The 16,776-nt window shown below is 43.3% G+C and overlaps 1 protein-coding gene across 3 annotated transcripts in view; it reads right to left on the bottom strand.

The window, feature by feature from the left end:
- Nucleotides 1-16,776, bottom strand: part of LOC140647671 (ethanolaminephosphotransferase 1-like) — a 63,392-nt gene that overhangs the window by 42,532 nt on the left and 4,084 nt on the right. For 2 of the 3 annotated variants that reach the window (XR_012040906.1, XM_072852527.1), the window contains exon 1: nt 11,251-11,358. Coding sequence is in view for 1 of the 3 variants with exons in the window: in XM_072852527.1 (XP_072708628.1) it covers nt 11,251-11,313 (63 nt within the window). In the remaining 2 variants the exon portion in view is untranslated. Of the gene's footprint in view, nt 1-11,250; nt 11,359-16,402; nt 16,750-16,776 lie in introns of those variants that run through there. The other variant, XM_072852528.1, reaches the window with a different exon arrangement.

Below are 16,776 nucleotides of genomic sequence, written 5' to 3'. Positions count from 1 at the left end.
AGACTATTCCTTTTCTGTACTTAAATTACCTTATTCCATGTAGCACCGAACTGTGCCATACAGTCATATCCATTCAGACATACAGAGTAAAACTGTTGTGAATTGTTTACATTTGAATTGTTGGCATCAAAATTACTCCGTAGGTTTTAATTTCATACTAGTAGCAACAAATTTGCAACGCTTCACATTCCTGCCCAGAAATCAGCAAATTTTAATTTTTCATTAACTTCATGAATCAGCACAGGATTTATTATCTCCATTGTATACGCTGGAAGACTGAAGCACAGATGGGCTGTGATTCATGCTAAGAGTATATAGCAAAGGATACAGCCATAATATTGTTAGAGATGTCATATTTATATACATAATTTAAGTACAAGCAATACCAGTTTATTCAAATAAAGTCTGCCCATATTAGCTCAACTATAGACTTGAGTTCACTTTTACAAAAGGAAGTAAGTCTATTAAAAATGTAAAGGCTGAAAAGCTTATTTTGCAGACAAACTAATGTTTAAAACAGCTATATATCAGATAGCAATCATGGTTTAGGTTGCAATATATTGAATATATGGGTCTGTGACCCCTCTAATATTTCATGTGAAGTTAGATGCCTGTTATGGAAGAATACACTACCTGTTACCCACATGGAAAAGATGAGAACCATCTAACGATGATGTAAGGACTCAGATGAAGAACATAAATATTGTGATAAATGCCCTTTTCCTGCAAGCAAACTCAGCCAGGTCAGGCACAGGTATGGAAGAGCCCCAGCTGTACGTACGTGCTGATGTTCTAACAACTCAATGGTCCTGCAGGCTTGGGAAACCTCCTTTTCAGTCAAGCGTTCATTGTATTTGTGTTACCCATGCGAAAAAAATCTCTATCTATTAGTGAACAATACCTGGCAAAAGAGCAAATGATGGAAAAGGGCGAGAACATGTAAAGAAGCTACTACAAGATAACCAAGTGTTTGCCTCACGATGCACCACAGCAGATGTACCTGTGCATGTCCGTACCTCACAATGAGTATTTGATGAGTTGAAGTAACCTCTGCCTAAATGTAAAAGGATAAGGTACTGCATATTTTCTGTGGGGAAGCACCAAAATGAGAGCAGCTGAAATGCAGTAAGTTCCCCCCACACCTTATTCCACATAAATTATCTTGTTCCCTCACTCTAAACCTGGTTCAAAGTGTTATCAAACTTTTAAAGTCTTATCAAAGTTTTAAATGAGCTTTGAACTTGTAGTCATTTACATCTGTTCAAAATGAATGAAAAGGGGAGGGGGAGAAACAAATAATTTTCTCCTCCTCCTAAATTAACTTTTCTTGAGGAGAGTAGAAGACAGCCTAAACCAGCTGAGAATCAATCCATCAAATTCAAAATAGGCAAAATAATGGTCTTTAAACAAGACATCTATTGAAAATAGTAACTCCGCAGAGTGGTCTTCCACAATATTTGCACGATGATATATTTCCACAGTGCCACCTGGACCGATCGCTTCTCCAGCACGCATAAATGCAAGTTTGTCATCATTTGTCCTGTACTTCTACGCAGGGACCTACATCTCGGATGGAAAATTTTGAGGGATCTGTTGATGGAAAATCTTTAAAAAATGTATGTATGTTCCACAGTTTATCTTTGAAATAAAATTAAAAAAGATTTCAGCCACTGATGAGGTTTTACTGTCTACCATGTAAGACCCAGCTCTCCCTCCCAGGGCCAGCACAGCGCGGGTGGCCCCTTCCTTGGGTGCCCATGGGCAGAGGCTCCCGGGTGCTGCAGGCAGCGGCTGTTTGAGAGAGCTCGGTGGGAACTCTCCCTTCTGAGCAAGTTGAACTTTCAAGATGCAACATGAACTTTCCTTCTGTGGTATCTTACACTTCTGGAACCACACAAAAATTAAAGAAAATACTGAAATACTGACACATTTGGTAACAATTTTCCATCCACCTTTCAGATTCCTGGAATACATTAAACATGTGGGTTTTAATTCTACTTTATATACATTTTTACAGGTTTGTAGATGTTATGGGACACAGTCTTGGGTTTTAAGAAAAGCTTCACAAAGGGAAAGAAGAGAAGTATACTATAAAACAACAACAGCAGAGCTATACAACATTGTGGATGCCAAATGACTTCCAAATGTTCAGCAGTTTAAAAGTGCTGATGTATTCCAAAACACAGTCCTGCTATTTCTAATAATAAAATTACTTTATGTTATATCATCATTTAGTTAATTATTCATAAATAATGGCTTGGACTTAGTATCTCCTATTGCTTAAATAATTTGGACTACCCTGCTTTTTTCCCCCATCCATATATATCTTCCTTTTTATTAGGTCACCAATACCTAAGTCCAGGAGTTATAAGCCCCTCAGACATCTAGGGCTGAAGCATATAACGCACGAGTACAGACTAAAGAACAGGGTTTGTAATTTAGCCTGGAAGAGAGTGGGTGGTGGTGGGCACGTAATTGCATCCTCAGATGCAAATGCTTGTCTCTGGGGGTCTGAGGTTGTGGACTCTGATTACCCGGCGGTTGCGCTGTCTGTACTAGGGCTGGATGTAGCTGCACTGTGAGAGAAGAGGCTGCCCGAGATGGGGTCCTGAGCAGTTCTCTCCCCCCGACTTTGCCCCCGTCAGTTCCATTAGTCTGTGCATACCTATGGCTAGGAAGTAGGGTTAAATTTTCCTTCCATCTTAAACTGTTCCTAGTAAAATACTTGAAACCCAATGTGATGGTTTGGGCAACCCAATAATTCTGGTTGGTATTACTAAGTCATCAGGAAGTTATTATGTAAACTGCTGTCCTGGGGATTCTTCTTTGTAAATGTATACTCATCATTCAGACCTCCCCATTTTCAGGAATCCTGACACATGCACTGGGCCACATGCCACATCCTGTCACTTAATGGAGGTATGTATGAACCCACGTCCATGAGGTCATGGGGCATGTGGAGTTGTGGGTCGGGATAGGCTGCTCTTTGGGAGTCATGCCTGCTAGTGGCACATCCCCTTGCCTTCAGAGCAGCGTCGTCACCTCAAGATCACAGAATCATGAGTTAGGATCCCAGGATAATTCAGGTCCGAAGGGACCTCAGCAGGTCTCTAGTCCTACCTCCTTCTCAAAGTAAACTCAGCCAGGAGCTCAAACCAGGTGCCTGGTGCTTTATCCAGCTGGGTCTTGAAAAGCTCCAAGGATGGGGACTGCACAACCTCCCTGGTCAACCTGTGCCACTGCCTCACTGTGTTCTTAAGGAAAATTTTCTCCTTATATCCAGCACGAAGATGTCTTCTCTTAGCTTGTGCCTGTTGTCTGTTGTCTTCCCACCATGCACTGGCTTCATCTTCTCAAGGACTTCTCCATAGGTACTGGGGCACTGCTGCTAGATGCCCCTGAAGATGTCTCATCTCCAGGCCAAACAAGCCCCAGTCCCTCAGCCTCTCCTCTCAGGAGAAGTACTCCAGACCCAACTACTCTGGCAGCCTCCACTGAACTTGCTCCAGTTTGTTGACGTCTTTCTTGTATTGGGGACCCAAAACTAGACACAGTATTCTACATGTGGCCTAGTAAAGGAGGAAAATTACTTCCCCCCTACTTAACAGGCTGTGCTGCTGTTAATACAACCCAGAATGCTGTTGACCTTCTTTGCTGCCAGGGAATGCTGAGGGCTTGTGTCAGCTTCCTGCCTGCCACAATCCCATCTGCCAGGAGTAAGGGGCTGATGGATCGCAGACCTGCAGCGTAGCTATGCTTGAAATGTGGGATCTATGAGAGACATCAGAGACATGCTACAGTTGAAAGAGAAGCATATTTTGGGGCAAAAAGTCATAATGTGCTGGCCTCAAGAGTTAGGTCACTATGTAAGACTAGATAGATCTGATTCTTTACTTACAGGACTGTAAGCACCCAGGCTAGGGAGAGGTGGAGAGGTGTTAACATTGGAAGTCAGCAACCCTTTTTCAGTCAACAGTAGTCATATTAAAGCTGCTGACTAACTTGTCTTCAGGAAAAGGCTCTGTTTAATGGGACACCTCCAAACACTTCACAGTGAAACCAAAATGATGGAAAAGAACAGAAAAACATTATTAAATATCGAGCAAGGGATAACAGAAAGCTGATGCACATTTGCTGCTGTAAAGGGACAAAACTAGAGGCTGGCCCAGACTGGCAAAAGTACAAATCCTGCTAAAAAGCAAGACCTGCATACTCTCAAGGAACTGCACAAAAAGATCCTTAACCATCCCTATTCAAAAAAGATCTAGCATAGCGAGGAAGTTGATGTCTATGTATTTTTTGCGTAGATTTGTCTTCTATAGTTGGTAAAGGAAAAGACAGTAAGATTCTGTGCCACATCTCTTTGTGTGCATGTACAAACGTGTGTTTCTGGAGACGCCAGCAGGTCTTTAAAGATCAAACAGTAGACCAAATTCCCACACAGCTGGAGCTCTGCCAGAGTGCATACCTAAATCTCTGGGGAACCCAAAGAAACTGCTCTAGGCCCAAAAGGGCAGACAGATTAAAAGTGGGTTGCAGCTTTCATGAGGGATGCTAAAAAGGGGTTCTGTACCACATACGCTAAACAGTTGTGTGATCTAGTATCCTGACGCATAAGAGAGGAGATATTTCACGGAAAGATGCAAAAGCCCAATTCCTCCCTTTACAAAACATCCCTTACAAGAATGGTTCCCCTAGATTTATAACAAATAAGCTACATCCAAATCACAGATATATCTTTGCAATTAGTCTTCTATTAAAACACAGATGAATAATAACAATAAATAACTACTTATGAGTACATAAATGTGTATATACGCAGATCCTACACACAAAAATCCAATAAGCATTTCAGAAAACTAACATCTCTTGATAAAGCAATAAAATGAAATTACATGGCTGGTATTTGCACTTTCATGAGACTCAACAAGGCATACAACTCTTTATATCCAGTGTATTTTTCCCAAAAGTGATCTAATGAACCTCCATAAATTCATGGGCGTAATGTGGCACTCAAAAACATGTACAATTACACCATCATTGGGAAAAAAAGTCCTGTGGCAAGTAATATCAAATGCAGCATCTCTGTGATGTGAGTTCATTATGTTGTTGGCTCATTAGCACTAGCATATGATATGTAGAAGGAAAATAATTATTAGACAGCTCTTGAAATGCTACATTATGTCAGCTGCCATTACAGCACGATGAGGAATAAGAAATGGTGTGCACATGAAGACGGTCTTTCAGAATTATGTAATTCAGTTGGCCCACAACTCTTCTACACATGAATACAGTGGCAGAAAATGTAAGGGTAATGAATGATTTGTTTTATTTCACATATTATTCAACAACTTTTAATTACACCCCAGTCTTCCAATCCATCAAAGTAAGATGAAGAGGACTGCAAGATTTTATTTGTAGAACAGTGGGCTGTTGACTCACCAGTTTTATGGAAGGTGGAAAATGTTAGTTTTCACTGCCTCAAATATTCAAGGACTTTATTAAATGGAGGTGGTTTGCAAAAACTAACTACAGCAGATAAAACTGATTATAACTGTTTTTAAATAATATTTGGAATTAAATTTTAGGGAAAAACCCCTAAAAATACCATCTGCAAAAACACTACATAATAAACACTGTACTCAACATGTATCAAATTGTCCATGCACAATCATGAACAGTATTAACTGTTTCCTAAGAAGTTCCAGATAAATACGCAAATGTCTCCTGTCCTAAGTTTTCAAAATCATGTAAAGTCCTTGTGCTACCAGAGTCGAAAGCAAAACTCCTGTTCAATCAACGTGAGCAGAACCCATTAGGTTTCTAAATCTCACAGTTACACAGGTAGCCTTGGAAATGCATAAAGACTTAACAGAAATCCAGTCTTGGAATTTTCCACGCTGGACCAATCCTGAACTTCCAGAAAGTAATTCTCTAGATTATACTCAGCACACTTTGCTCTTTTGGTATGAGTCAGTATGAGAGAAACAATCAAGCCTCGAAATGGGATCATCATACGCCTGATCTTGTTTCTCTAACCTACCAAAACAAGGGCTGGCATGTAACTTGAGAGGTCTTGTAGTCCAGCGCATTCACCTAATGCAGGGTCATGTTTAGGAGACGTTCAGGAAGCAGATCAAGTTACCATGAGGTAATGCACCACTGGCTTCCAATTGCTTGCGATAAACGACCGTGTTGGCAGATTAAAATAGAATGCATTATCCAAAACTTTGCTAGAAAAGGTGTAAGTAACTGTTTAATATTAACGCTCAACAGTAGATTTGAGATCCTGCCCGAGAGAAATGGAACCGTTTCTTAAGACTGATAAAACAATTGCACGATCCCCCCAGTACCTGTTCCAGTGCTTAAATACCCTTATCAACACAAGACTGACATAGCATCTGCCTTGAATTTCTCTTTATGCAGCCAAAACTTACATATTGTCTTTCTTTAAAAGGGCATGCATGAAGACTAACTGGTTGTTATGCTCTTACTCCTACAGTACTCAGGCTGTTTCTCACAGTTCATCTTTTCTAAGCATCCTAATAATTCTAATGCCATTCTGTGGATTGTAAACTGTGTGCCAAAGCAAGCAGGACACGTTATTCCAGCTGATACCTGATCAGTACATCAGCTACAGCAGTATATGTAACCCTTTGACGTATCTATGACACTTCACACTTAAGAGCTTTTTTCTCTTTATTATAACAGCCACAACATTGCTGACACACTGATCCCCAGGTATCTTTTTTGCAGTCTGTTGTCTCTTATTTTATGTTCAAAATGTTGATTTTCTTTCCCCTAAGCATTGTACTTTGTTTACTGAATTTCTTTGTATTGATTTATGGCCATTATATCCCGTTCTCAAGAACATTTTAAATCATAAACCTATTCTTCAAAGTGCTTTAGTATAACATGAAAATTTTACAAGAGTAATCTACCTTCTGTTAATTAATGCAAGTATTGAACAGCAACGGAGCCAGGACAGAGAGACAGCTCTGGAGGTAGGATCCCATTTGACAGAACCTCCTGCTTTGACAGAGAACTTAAAATTACTCTTTAGAGTAATGTGTTTCTATTTTACAGTGATTTCATCTTACTTACCTCTACCTACTTGACTTACGAGAATGTGGGACAGTATCAGAAGTCTCACTGAAATGAAACCACATATACTTCATTTACTGGCCCCCCCTTCCCCACACAGGGAGTTACCCTCTAAAAAATGGCTTAGAGGATAGAAACAGTGTGGACATACCAAGATGAAAATGTGGAACCTTAGACCTTAATTTTTAATGTTATCTCTGATTTTTTAAATCATATTTTCCAAGGCCTATTCTTTGAGTCAAGGCTGTACAGTTTGTCCTTACATCTCTTTTATTCTGAAAGAGGATAAGGTGTCAGATTTTTCTGGCTTGGAAAACCTCAGTTCATAGGTGCTGTAGAAAAGCTGATTCAAGGCAGATTTGCAAGGGAAATCCTAAGATTGCAGTGATGAGAAGAGGCAATGGCAACAAGAGTTCATCATGAACATTATGCATTCTGGTGACAAGAGAAGGATAAAAGTAAAGAATCAAATTCTGCTTTTATTTGTACTCATCACCTAGCTATGGATAAAAGTAAAGAACCAAATTCTGCTTTTATTTGTACTCATCACCTAGCTATGGATAAAAGTAAAGAACCAAATTCTGCTTTTATTTGTACTCATCACCTAGCTATGGATAAAAGTAAAGAACCAAATTCTGCTTTTATTTGTACTCATCAGCTGGCTGTCTCAGAACTGCTTGTTTCCAACAGAAACCCAAAGAGGCAGAAAAAGGCAGCTGTGTAATTCCATGGGTGCTCCTCTAGAACTGCAAAATGCTGATAACAGAAATATAAAAGTTGGAACAACATGACGCGAGTGCTACAATTGCAGTTGGTTGTAGCATTTTGGCTGTGTCACTCCGGAGCCTAGGGAAGAGCACAAAATCCAAGTATCAGCTTATTCTGCTCTACAGTTGCAGCGAATCACCCGAGCATACAACTGTCCTGAAATCAGTACCTGCCCATCTGCTCCACGGGCAAGAAGATGGCAAAATTATCACAGCAGCAATACCCAGGGTTGGGTCTGAACTGTCTCATCAACACATCTCCACCTGTTCTCTGTACGCTTTGGGGCAGAAAAAGGAAAACTGAATCTCTGATTCCCCATTAACACGCAGAACGAATGGGAATAGATTTGTAAAGTGAAATAGCTAGCCCTAAGGGTCCGATGTTCATGCTATAAGGATTTCAGAAGGTTTTACACTGAACTGGTTCCAGTATGATACCATGGACTGAATGTATTGGGTGTACTTGTGTGTTCCTAGTACATCTGGTTTAGGTTCATTCAAAGGGAATGAACCTAAATTTTGTGTGCGCTGGGGTCACTCTGTGATGTAAACCAAAGCTTCCTAATTGGGGAAAACTTGCTTCAAAACCGTAATATACATGGGCCTGACGATGCTAAAGAGTGCTGAAGTCTTTGCATTCATTAGGCCTGCCATCCCCTTTGCAAAGAACCGCACTGGTTTTGTTGCCAAGGCCCTCCTCCAACTGCGAACAGGAGACAGACAGTGGCTGAGACATACAATTGCAGCATTCATGGCAGAGAAATGAGTTCAGCTGTGTGAAAATTTTTAAAATTGAACAGTATTTTTTTCAGGCCAAATTTACCTTTATGAAACGGAGTTGATTACACAAATTATTCTTTTAAGTTGTGTTATGATCAGCTCCTGGATCAGCTCAGCAGATAGATTGTGCAAAGTGCGGAGCATATTAAGCCACTGATACTAGTGCAAACACAACACTGCAATGTGATGCATAATGGAGAGATGGATGCTCCTACCTAGTCTCCTAGGCACGCTTCAGGTCTGCAAGCAATACATTGTTTTAGCTCAATATTGAAAGTGTGCTAATAAATCCTTCCACAGATTATCTAGCTTTTCACAGGGCCAACCCGTGTATCCCTCCACTGTACTCTAGAGCTGGATCCACCAGGAAACACACTACAGACATAGCCAGGTGGTTGTAAAAAGAGGTAACTCATGTCTGCTGGGCACAGGAATCTGAGTTTAGCGCCAGTCCTGTTGACTTGGCAGCAAAGGCGGCAGCAATCTCCTCAGTGGGGCTGGGAAGCTGGAGGAGCAGGATAAGGTGAGGCCCTAGGCTGAAGGGGAGAAGGGAGGAGGTGGCAGCCAGAGGGCAATAAGAGGTTGAAGAGCATGTCTCTGGCCTGGGAGGTGGTGAGAACAAAGCTGTGGTTGTGGTAGCAGCCCTGGGCATGTGAGGGTGAGGTGAGGGGGCGTGGAGGAGATTGTGGCAGTGATTAGTGTCTCCTTGCCTCTCCTTGCTGCACTCCTTTTGTGTTTTTGGACGACTTTAACCCATTGTGAGCAGCACTTCAGCAATGGGCAGACCTGCCATCATCTGCCATGTCCTCCTGCAACCTGGAGCACCAGGAAGATGGTGCAGATACCCCACCAGCTCAGCAGCACTGACCTCACGCAGCTGTATTTCTCTGGGTCTAACCCATGTCATTTGGATTTATTTATTTATTTATTTCCAGGATGTCCCAGTCCCAAGTCACCTCAGATAATAGAGAACTGACTATTTGATTTCACCTTCCTAAAACCTGCACTTACCATAGTGTTCCAGAACATAGTTGAACAGATACTTCTCAAGTGTGTTGGCTGATTCCTAGGTTTAAAAAAACTACCTAACATATTTTCTGGCCTTTGCAATGCTCCCAAGAAACCAAAGTAGTTTTAATATACTCAACTGAAATGTTTCGATATGTGATTCTGCCTTTTGGTTTTGATTGGATTGGATTCAATCATTTGCCCTGTAATTCATAAGTAGTACACAAGGTTTACAAGTTTTTAAAAAATCTTATTTTGATTCTTCCCCATCTGCATTTGTTTGCAGCTACTTTCATTCAAGTGATAAGGAAGAATGTAATACAAGTGTTCCTTGTATTTCTACTACAAACTCAAATATTTTAGGAAAGTTACTCAAATAATAATGTCTGTTTATGCTAAAAATAGCTTTTTATTTTTCTTCTGGTGATCTCAGTCAAGACTGCGGCTCCACTGTTCAAGCACAGACCTGTGCAACTTACGCCCAGCGGCCAGATGCAGCCTGCAGCATGTTTTATCCCACTCACGCTGGAGAGGCACAGACAGTTTGGTACATTTTAGCAAGCTGCTGTGCATAACAAGTTCCTGCTGACTGACCTGGAGGAGGCTCTTGAAACCACAGTTACTCCACCATCATCCACCTTGCAGTGAGAAGGCAGAAATCCTGGCCCGGGGAAGGGAAAGGCTTGGTAGGAGCTGGGAGAAGCTGAGCATCCTGGTCAGAGGCCAGGCTGGGAAGGTGTGTGGTAAAAGCAAGAAGCGCGGGGTAGGGGCTGCTTTGGGAAACTGAACATAAAATAAGAGGCTGGGTGTTGTGCTGGTGGAAGCTGGTGCGTCCCCCATGCTTGTAAGAGGAAGCGGGGTGAGGGTGTGCAAACAGGGTGGCGTGGCCCATCTCAGACACCTGCCCCTCAACTAAAGCAAATCTGGATAATCACTTGCAACACACCTGCAATGTCCTGGGAACAAAACCCAGGTATCTCATATGGCTGCAACATAATGTTGGTAAATCAAAATATTTAATGATCCACCCATTCATTTGAATTCTACAGGCCTGTTATTTGCAAACATGAGGTTTAGTTCAAATTATTTAATGTACGCTTTTTTCCTGGCTTTCTTATTTACTCCTCAAAGCATTCCTGTGTATGAAGAATTTGCACAGAGCCAGACAAGCAGCACCAGTGCGCGCCTTCTTACCGAAATACTGAATTACACCCGGCCTACGTTTCTGTAAAACGCGGGGGGCTTTTGAAGATGTTGCTACTCACTTAAAACCCAGTTAACTTTGTTTCCACCGAGACCTGCCACTTCGTAAACACACAGTTCCCGTCCTCATACTGGCTTCACCTGAGGAAGACCCCGGCCAGGTGGAGGACACGCCGCCCGCGGGTGCGCGCTGCCCGGGCGGGCACGGGTGGGACGCTCCAGGGACGGAGGGATGGCCGAGCGGCCGGGGCCGCAGGCAGGGCAGAGCCAACGGCGCCCGGAGCCCTCAGGAGCCCAGGCACGCCAAACCGGCAGGACCAGCCGCAGCAGGGGCCGCCGTGCCCAGGCTGCCCCCCGCCCGCCCCGACCCCCCGGGTCTGGCCGCTACCTTGTACTGGCGGAAGCCGTCCAGCTGCCGGCCGCTGACATACCGGTACCGCCACCGCCACATCGCGCCGCGCCGCGCCGGGAGGGACGGAGGGAGAGAAGGAGGGAGGCGCCGGGGCCGGGGGCGGGCGGAGGGCGGCTCCCCGGCCGCGCCCCTCGGGCTGGGGCCTGCCCCCCGCTGCCGGGCACCCGCGGGCGCACTCGAGTCCCGGCGCGGCGGGGGTGCGTGGGGCCGGGGATGCCTCGCGGGGCCGGGTGCCCGCCGGCGGTGGCCTTCCCCCGGGCGTCTCCCGCCCGCCCGCGCCCGTGGGACCAGGCGTTTCCCCGTGGGAAAACGTACGTTCCCCCAGTACGTTCCTCCGGCCTCGGTGCCAGCCGCCGCGTCTCTCTAAACCTTTAATTTCCTCATGGTGCTCGGTACCGGGGATAGTCTGCGGCAGCCTGCCGTCGTCCCAGCGAGCCGTAATCCAAGGAACGTTGCAGTATCAGGCCCCGAAACTATCTTTCTGGTTAAAGGTGTATTAAAGATGCCGTGTTTATAGTATGCACAAAGACGTGCCTGTGAAGACAGTCTACGAAACAACGTTAAGTAATGTGTTTTAGAAACAGGTGATACTGAGGATTAAAGATTTTATTGGCATTTCTTTCCAGCAATAATCTGCCTCTTGCATCTCTTCATTAAAACACCTGCACTGAAGCCCTTCATACCTCATCAGCCTGCAGTACATTCTGTACCTTCTGGTGCAGAGGCACCGGTGTAGGGAAAAGGCTGGGAAACATCAGGAGTAATGTTTCAGCTGCAAATGCATTTAAGCATGTGGCATGACACCTTGTGTTACCTTTGCTGTACACTGTTAGAGGGAGAGTTGAAATTATACACGTCGGGGGCTGAGGTCTTATTGACCAAATGGAATCTATCCAGAAAGGAAATAAATGAAAATCCATTACTCGCACCCCACAAGCTCTTCCAGGCACTAAATGCATTCTGAGAGCCAGTGGTATTTTACAAACCTTGCAGGTTTGATGGGAATTATATACAAGTTAAAATCACTAAGTGCAAACTGTATACAATGGTTCTTGTTCTCTATTATTAATTACACATTAATCACTTAAGATATGCTTACACCTACATTCTGCTTCCAGCAGCGGCAGCTCTTGAAAACAACCCAGAACTGTAGCACTTGGCTTCAGGTTACTGAGTTAAAGCTCGATTCCAGTTAGGAAAGCTAAAGTACTCGGAGCTCATATTTTTCAGGAGCCAACTCTAATTTTAATCAGTGTTCATACCCTGGATTTTGATTTGGCATCCCCTTCACCTCTCATTGTTACTATCGTGTTCTTAAGTTGTGTTATGCTATTGAATTAATCTACAAGGGTTTCTAAGAAAAGACTCGTGACTACTACTGTACTCAGCGCAATTTTTTTATGCAAGTAAGTGACTAAAACTGACCAAACCATTTTATAGTTACCACTTTAATTTCTTAACTCCAACACTCATAAGCCTCAAACACAAAAGCAGAAATTTGGCTGCACAACTATTAGCAGTGTGATGGACATTGGTAGAAAAGGTGCTTGCTTTTCTGAAAGCTAGAAGGTCGCAGAGTATTTTTTCTCTTTGCAGGCCTCTAAATTTATGTTGAAAGAAGATGTGCTGTCATGAAGATATAGGTATAGAAGATATATAGATACAGCAGGTATAGAAGATGAGTTTTATTTCCTGTTCTTCTCTCAAAACTGTCTTGGTCATAAATGAAACACTTCTTAAAAAAACTGTCATAAATACTCCACTAAACAGAGAATGTAAAAGACTGCCTACATGTAAAAATGCAATTTCATGGGTTCATACCTCAGCATGTTCTGTGTCTGCTAATGAGCACATCAAAGGCAGCAGCATTAGATAAGCTATACTGAAGAGAGGGAAACAGACTGGTGACTGGGTATAGAACATCACAGAGCAAGCTATGACACAAGTAACGCGATATTTGAGAGTACTGTGGAAATTATACTGACATGTGCTAGCCTTTGATTTAGGAAACTTCCTTGGTTTAGGCATCATGACTCATACGAATGGTTGGCCCTTAAGACCAAGCAGGCAGACTTGCCAAGCCCAGGTGCGAGCAAAACCCACAGCCACGTGGTTTACCGCTACACCTGATGTTCTCACTGTTTCCATGCATACCCATGTATATGTTTAGAGGTTATTCTATGGTTATATTTTTCAATCTGAGATGTTTTAGAGTTCTTTTCCAGACAACTGTTTGAGCTGTGATCCAAGCTGTCTGTCCTACATACAGGATTGTGGGAAGAGCCGTGAAAGCCGCCTTAGTGCTGTAGCACATTCTCTTGTGTCTTTTCTGGAAAACTAATGAGTTGTAGCCTGAGTAAAGAGGAGCTCTAACTGGCATCAGCACGTGAGTATTATAACCTGAACAAACTTCCATTTCATGAGCTTGACTGTGGATGAGACGAGCATTAAGACAAAAGCCCAAATCAGAGCACATTTAACTTTCACTATAGAAAAAGCTTAAGTTTTTTAACAACTGTGGCTGGGATGTTTGTGACAGTTTAGACTTTACTAAGTAAACGACCCAAACATGGCTTTCTGCAGCGCAGGGGGAAATAGTTCAAGGCCAGATCTGAATCCAGTGAAATCAGCTGGGGAATTCTCAGGTCTTCAGTGCTGTTTACTAATTATGTGTAGTACTGAGTGGAAAGAAATTATTTATTATTTTGCAAGAGTGGGCATATTGTACCACTGGTACATGCAAGAAAAAGTTAAAAAGAATAGCTGTTCCACAGATACGAATGGTATTAAAAAAAAAAAAAGAAACCAAACATCAAGACAAGTTATATTCTTAATCCATCAAAACGGTAGGCGAAGAGATGAGGGCTCAGGATGGCTTAGAATAAATCCTTGGCTTTCAGTTTGCACTCTCTCTGTTACGAGTTATATTAATAAATTAATAATGATGGAGCTTCTTGCATAGGGAAAGCTGCCTAGTATGGCAACTTTGGGTTTTAATAATTTATGACAGTGTCTTGTTTATTCCCCAACTTAAAGCTGCCAGCTATGCAATAGCCTTTATCTAAGAAGGCATCTAATAGTACATTCCTGCCTACTTCAAAAAGTAAGAAAAAGCAGAGAGAAATTGTGCAGAGAGCAAACCCAAAATGACCAGCTGCCAAAGCAGCTGAAGAAGGGACTAATGTACTGGGAGGAACTGGTAAAGAGGGAGCAGTGTGGGACGCCTCAGATTCCCCTAGAATGTGTAACATGTCCATGTTGCTGCCCCGTGGACTTGGGCAGTGCTTCCCTCCCCATCACTGCATGGGCTAGCATAAATCTCTTAATATTCAGGACGTCTATGCTGTGAAAGAAGAAAGCTTTTCTAAGGTGGCTAGAATCAGTTTAGAGGCTCAGTTTAAGTTTCAGGCTCTCTGTAAGCTTATCTTGGTCTGTTAACCTTGTTTATAACTCATGGCTATTTAACCCAGTATTAGTACTGAATACTAGAAGATGATCACATCTATCCTCAAAAATTGTTGTATCAGTTCCAAAGCCAGTCGTCTCTTTGCAGTTTCCATTTGCCCATGGGCAGGTAAGCTCCATGAAGGTAGACTCCTACTGGGAGTTCACTAAAGGACCTTAAAGATGACCTCCAATTTTGTTTGAATGAGAGCTACTTTTACTACATCAACAAAAGTATTCAAAAACCAGTTTGTGGATCTCAGTAAATGGCTAGAATATGGCTAATGGTTAGAAAACAAATGAAACAACTTAAGTAGTTTAACCAGATTATGGCTTGTTAGCTATTACAGGGCTTGCAAGCAATGCAAATGCAGTGAGCCACTGCTGCGTACCACAGTCCTCTCTCTGCCTTCATTCTAGAGCATGCCTGGTGCACTGCACCTTGTGCAGGGGAAATGGCCACCACATCAGTGGGCACTTGTCAGTGAGACATGTAGGATTCTGCAGGTACGTGACATATGGCCTGGCCATAGCAGCAGGTCTGGTCCCCACAGTCTGTATTTAGAGTCTTTGTGATGCTGGAGTTAGTTACAAGCCATGGATATTACGGTGTGGAGAATCACGCAGCTGAGGGACGAGGGGTGCTGAGTATTGTAGGGTACCGGTTGTGCTGGATACGTCTGGGTGCCACCCTACAGCAAGGGGACAGGTGATTCTGCGCAGGTACAGGCTCCCGTGTTCCCAGCAGACACGGTCTATATGGGGATTCTCATGATGCCTATCCATTTCCTACCGGGAAAGGAAAAGTAATTTGTTCTGAAAAGAATACGTGTCAAAATAGAGGGAGCAGAAGCTGTTGCCGTGCACAACTGTAGCAAGTGTTTCTGCACCGATGCATGGTAACTTGCCCCTTAGCAAGGCAGCTCTTCCCAGTTCTGGCCTGTTCATAGCACCGAACAGACCGTACAACCTTACTCTCAGAGTAAAGCAGGCTCATAAAGTAAGCATCATGTGTGAAGGGAAATGTTTAAAGAAGATGGAAGGAGTAACAGGAAAAAAGTACACTCTTACTTCGGGGAAATGTAGGTAGTGGCAGGGCTGTATCTTTTGGTTCTTAGCTGCTTTATGGCAAATTTTGGAATTTGAAGGTAGCCACTGCTGAGATTAACCCATGGGACTGATCGTCACAGAGGACCCTTTAAACAGACAGCTTAATCCTTGTTTCCTCTGCTGCAGATCACAGCTCCTTAGAGGTTTGCTCTGTATTGTCATGGTGATGAAAGAAAAAGTCTTAAACAAAGTATCACGTAAGTGTCACTAGTCAATATACTATACAAGTAAATAAAACAGGCTTGAATCCATTCTCAGGCTCTGAGGGCAAGTGGCATGGTACATCTTGTGACCGTATAATTAAACTCTCTTCTTCCAAGTCAGGGCAGCCTCATCCATACTGCCTACTGAAAACAAGTCCTGGCTTGCGCCATCTCCTAAACAGTGCCAGGGACACTGCTTGGGAATACATCAGCTGGCAGGGCCTGATGCAGGCCAGGGAGCCTGCTGACAACTCAGCAGCAAGGACGATTACAGGGCAGTACTCAAGCCTCTGCTCTGGCCCCCTCCAGTTTGCTAGTGGGAAAGCCTGCTGAGCGCTGGCCCCAGCTGTCCACACCACTTACATGTTTACCTGCTTCCCAGCTCTGCTTTGGATAATTCTGCCTCCCTTCAGGCTGCTGTGGAGCAGCTAGCCTCGAACAGTACGGATGTACGCGAATCCATGCCAATCAGCCTTCTTTCCCTCAGCAGTATAGATATGCTGGGCTTATGTGATGCTTAAGACGAACTTTTCAAACTGAAGAGACCTTCTTGACTGTAGACGGTCAGCAGACCCCATCCACTTTTCAACATGTTCTTCTTCCTTGGGCATGGCATTACTTAAGGTTTTTCAGGAACAGTCCTTGGAAAGTCTTCAACACAAGGGTACACCATAGTCATGATAAAACCAATTATGCTAAAGTAGTATTAACGCTGGACCTAAAAAAGGAAATTCAGTTTCTGAAG

This window comes from Ciconia boyciana, chromosome 2 (genome assembly GCF_034638445.1).
Source record: "Ciconia boyciana chromosome 2, ASM3463844v1, whole genome shotgun sequence".
In the NCBI taxonomy this organism is placed as follows: Eukaryota; Metazoa; Chordata; class Aves; order Ciconiiformes; family Ciconiidae; genus Ciconia; species Ciconia boyciana.
The sequence above is the reverse complement of the archived record's forward strand: the minus strand, read 5'-3'. Positions and strand labels throughout refer to the sequence as shown.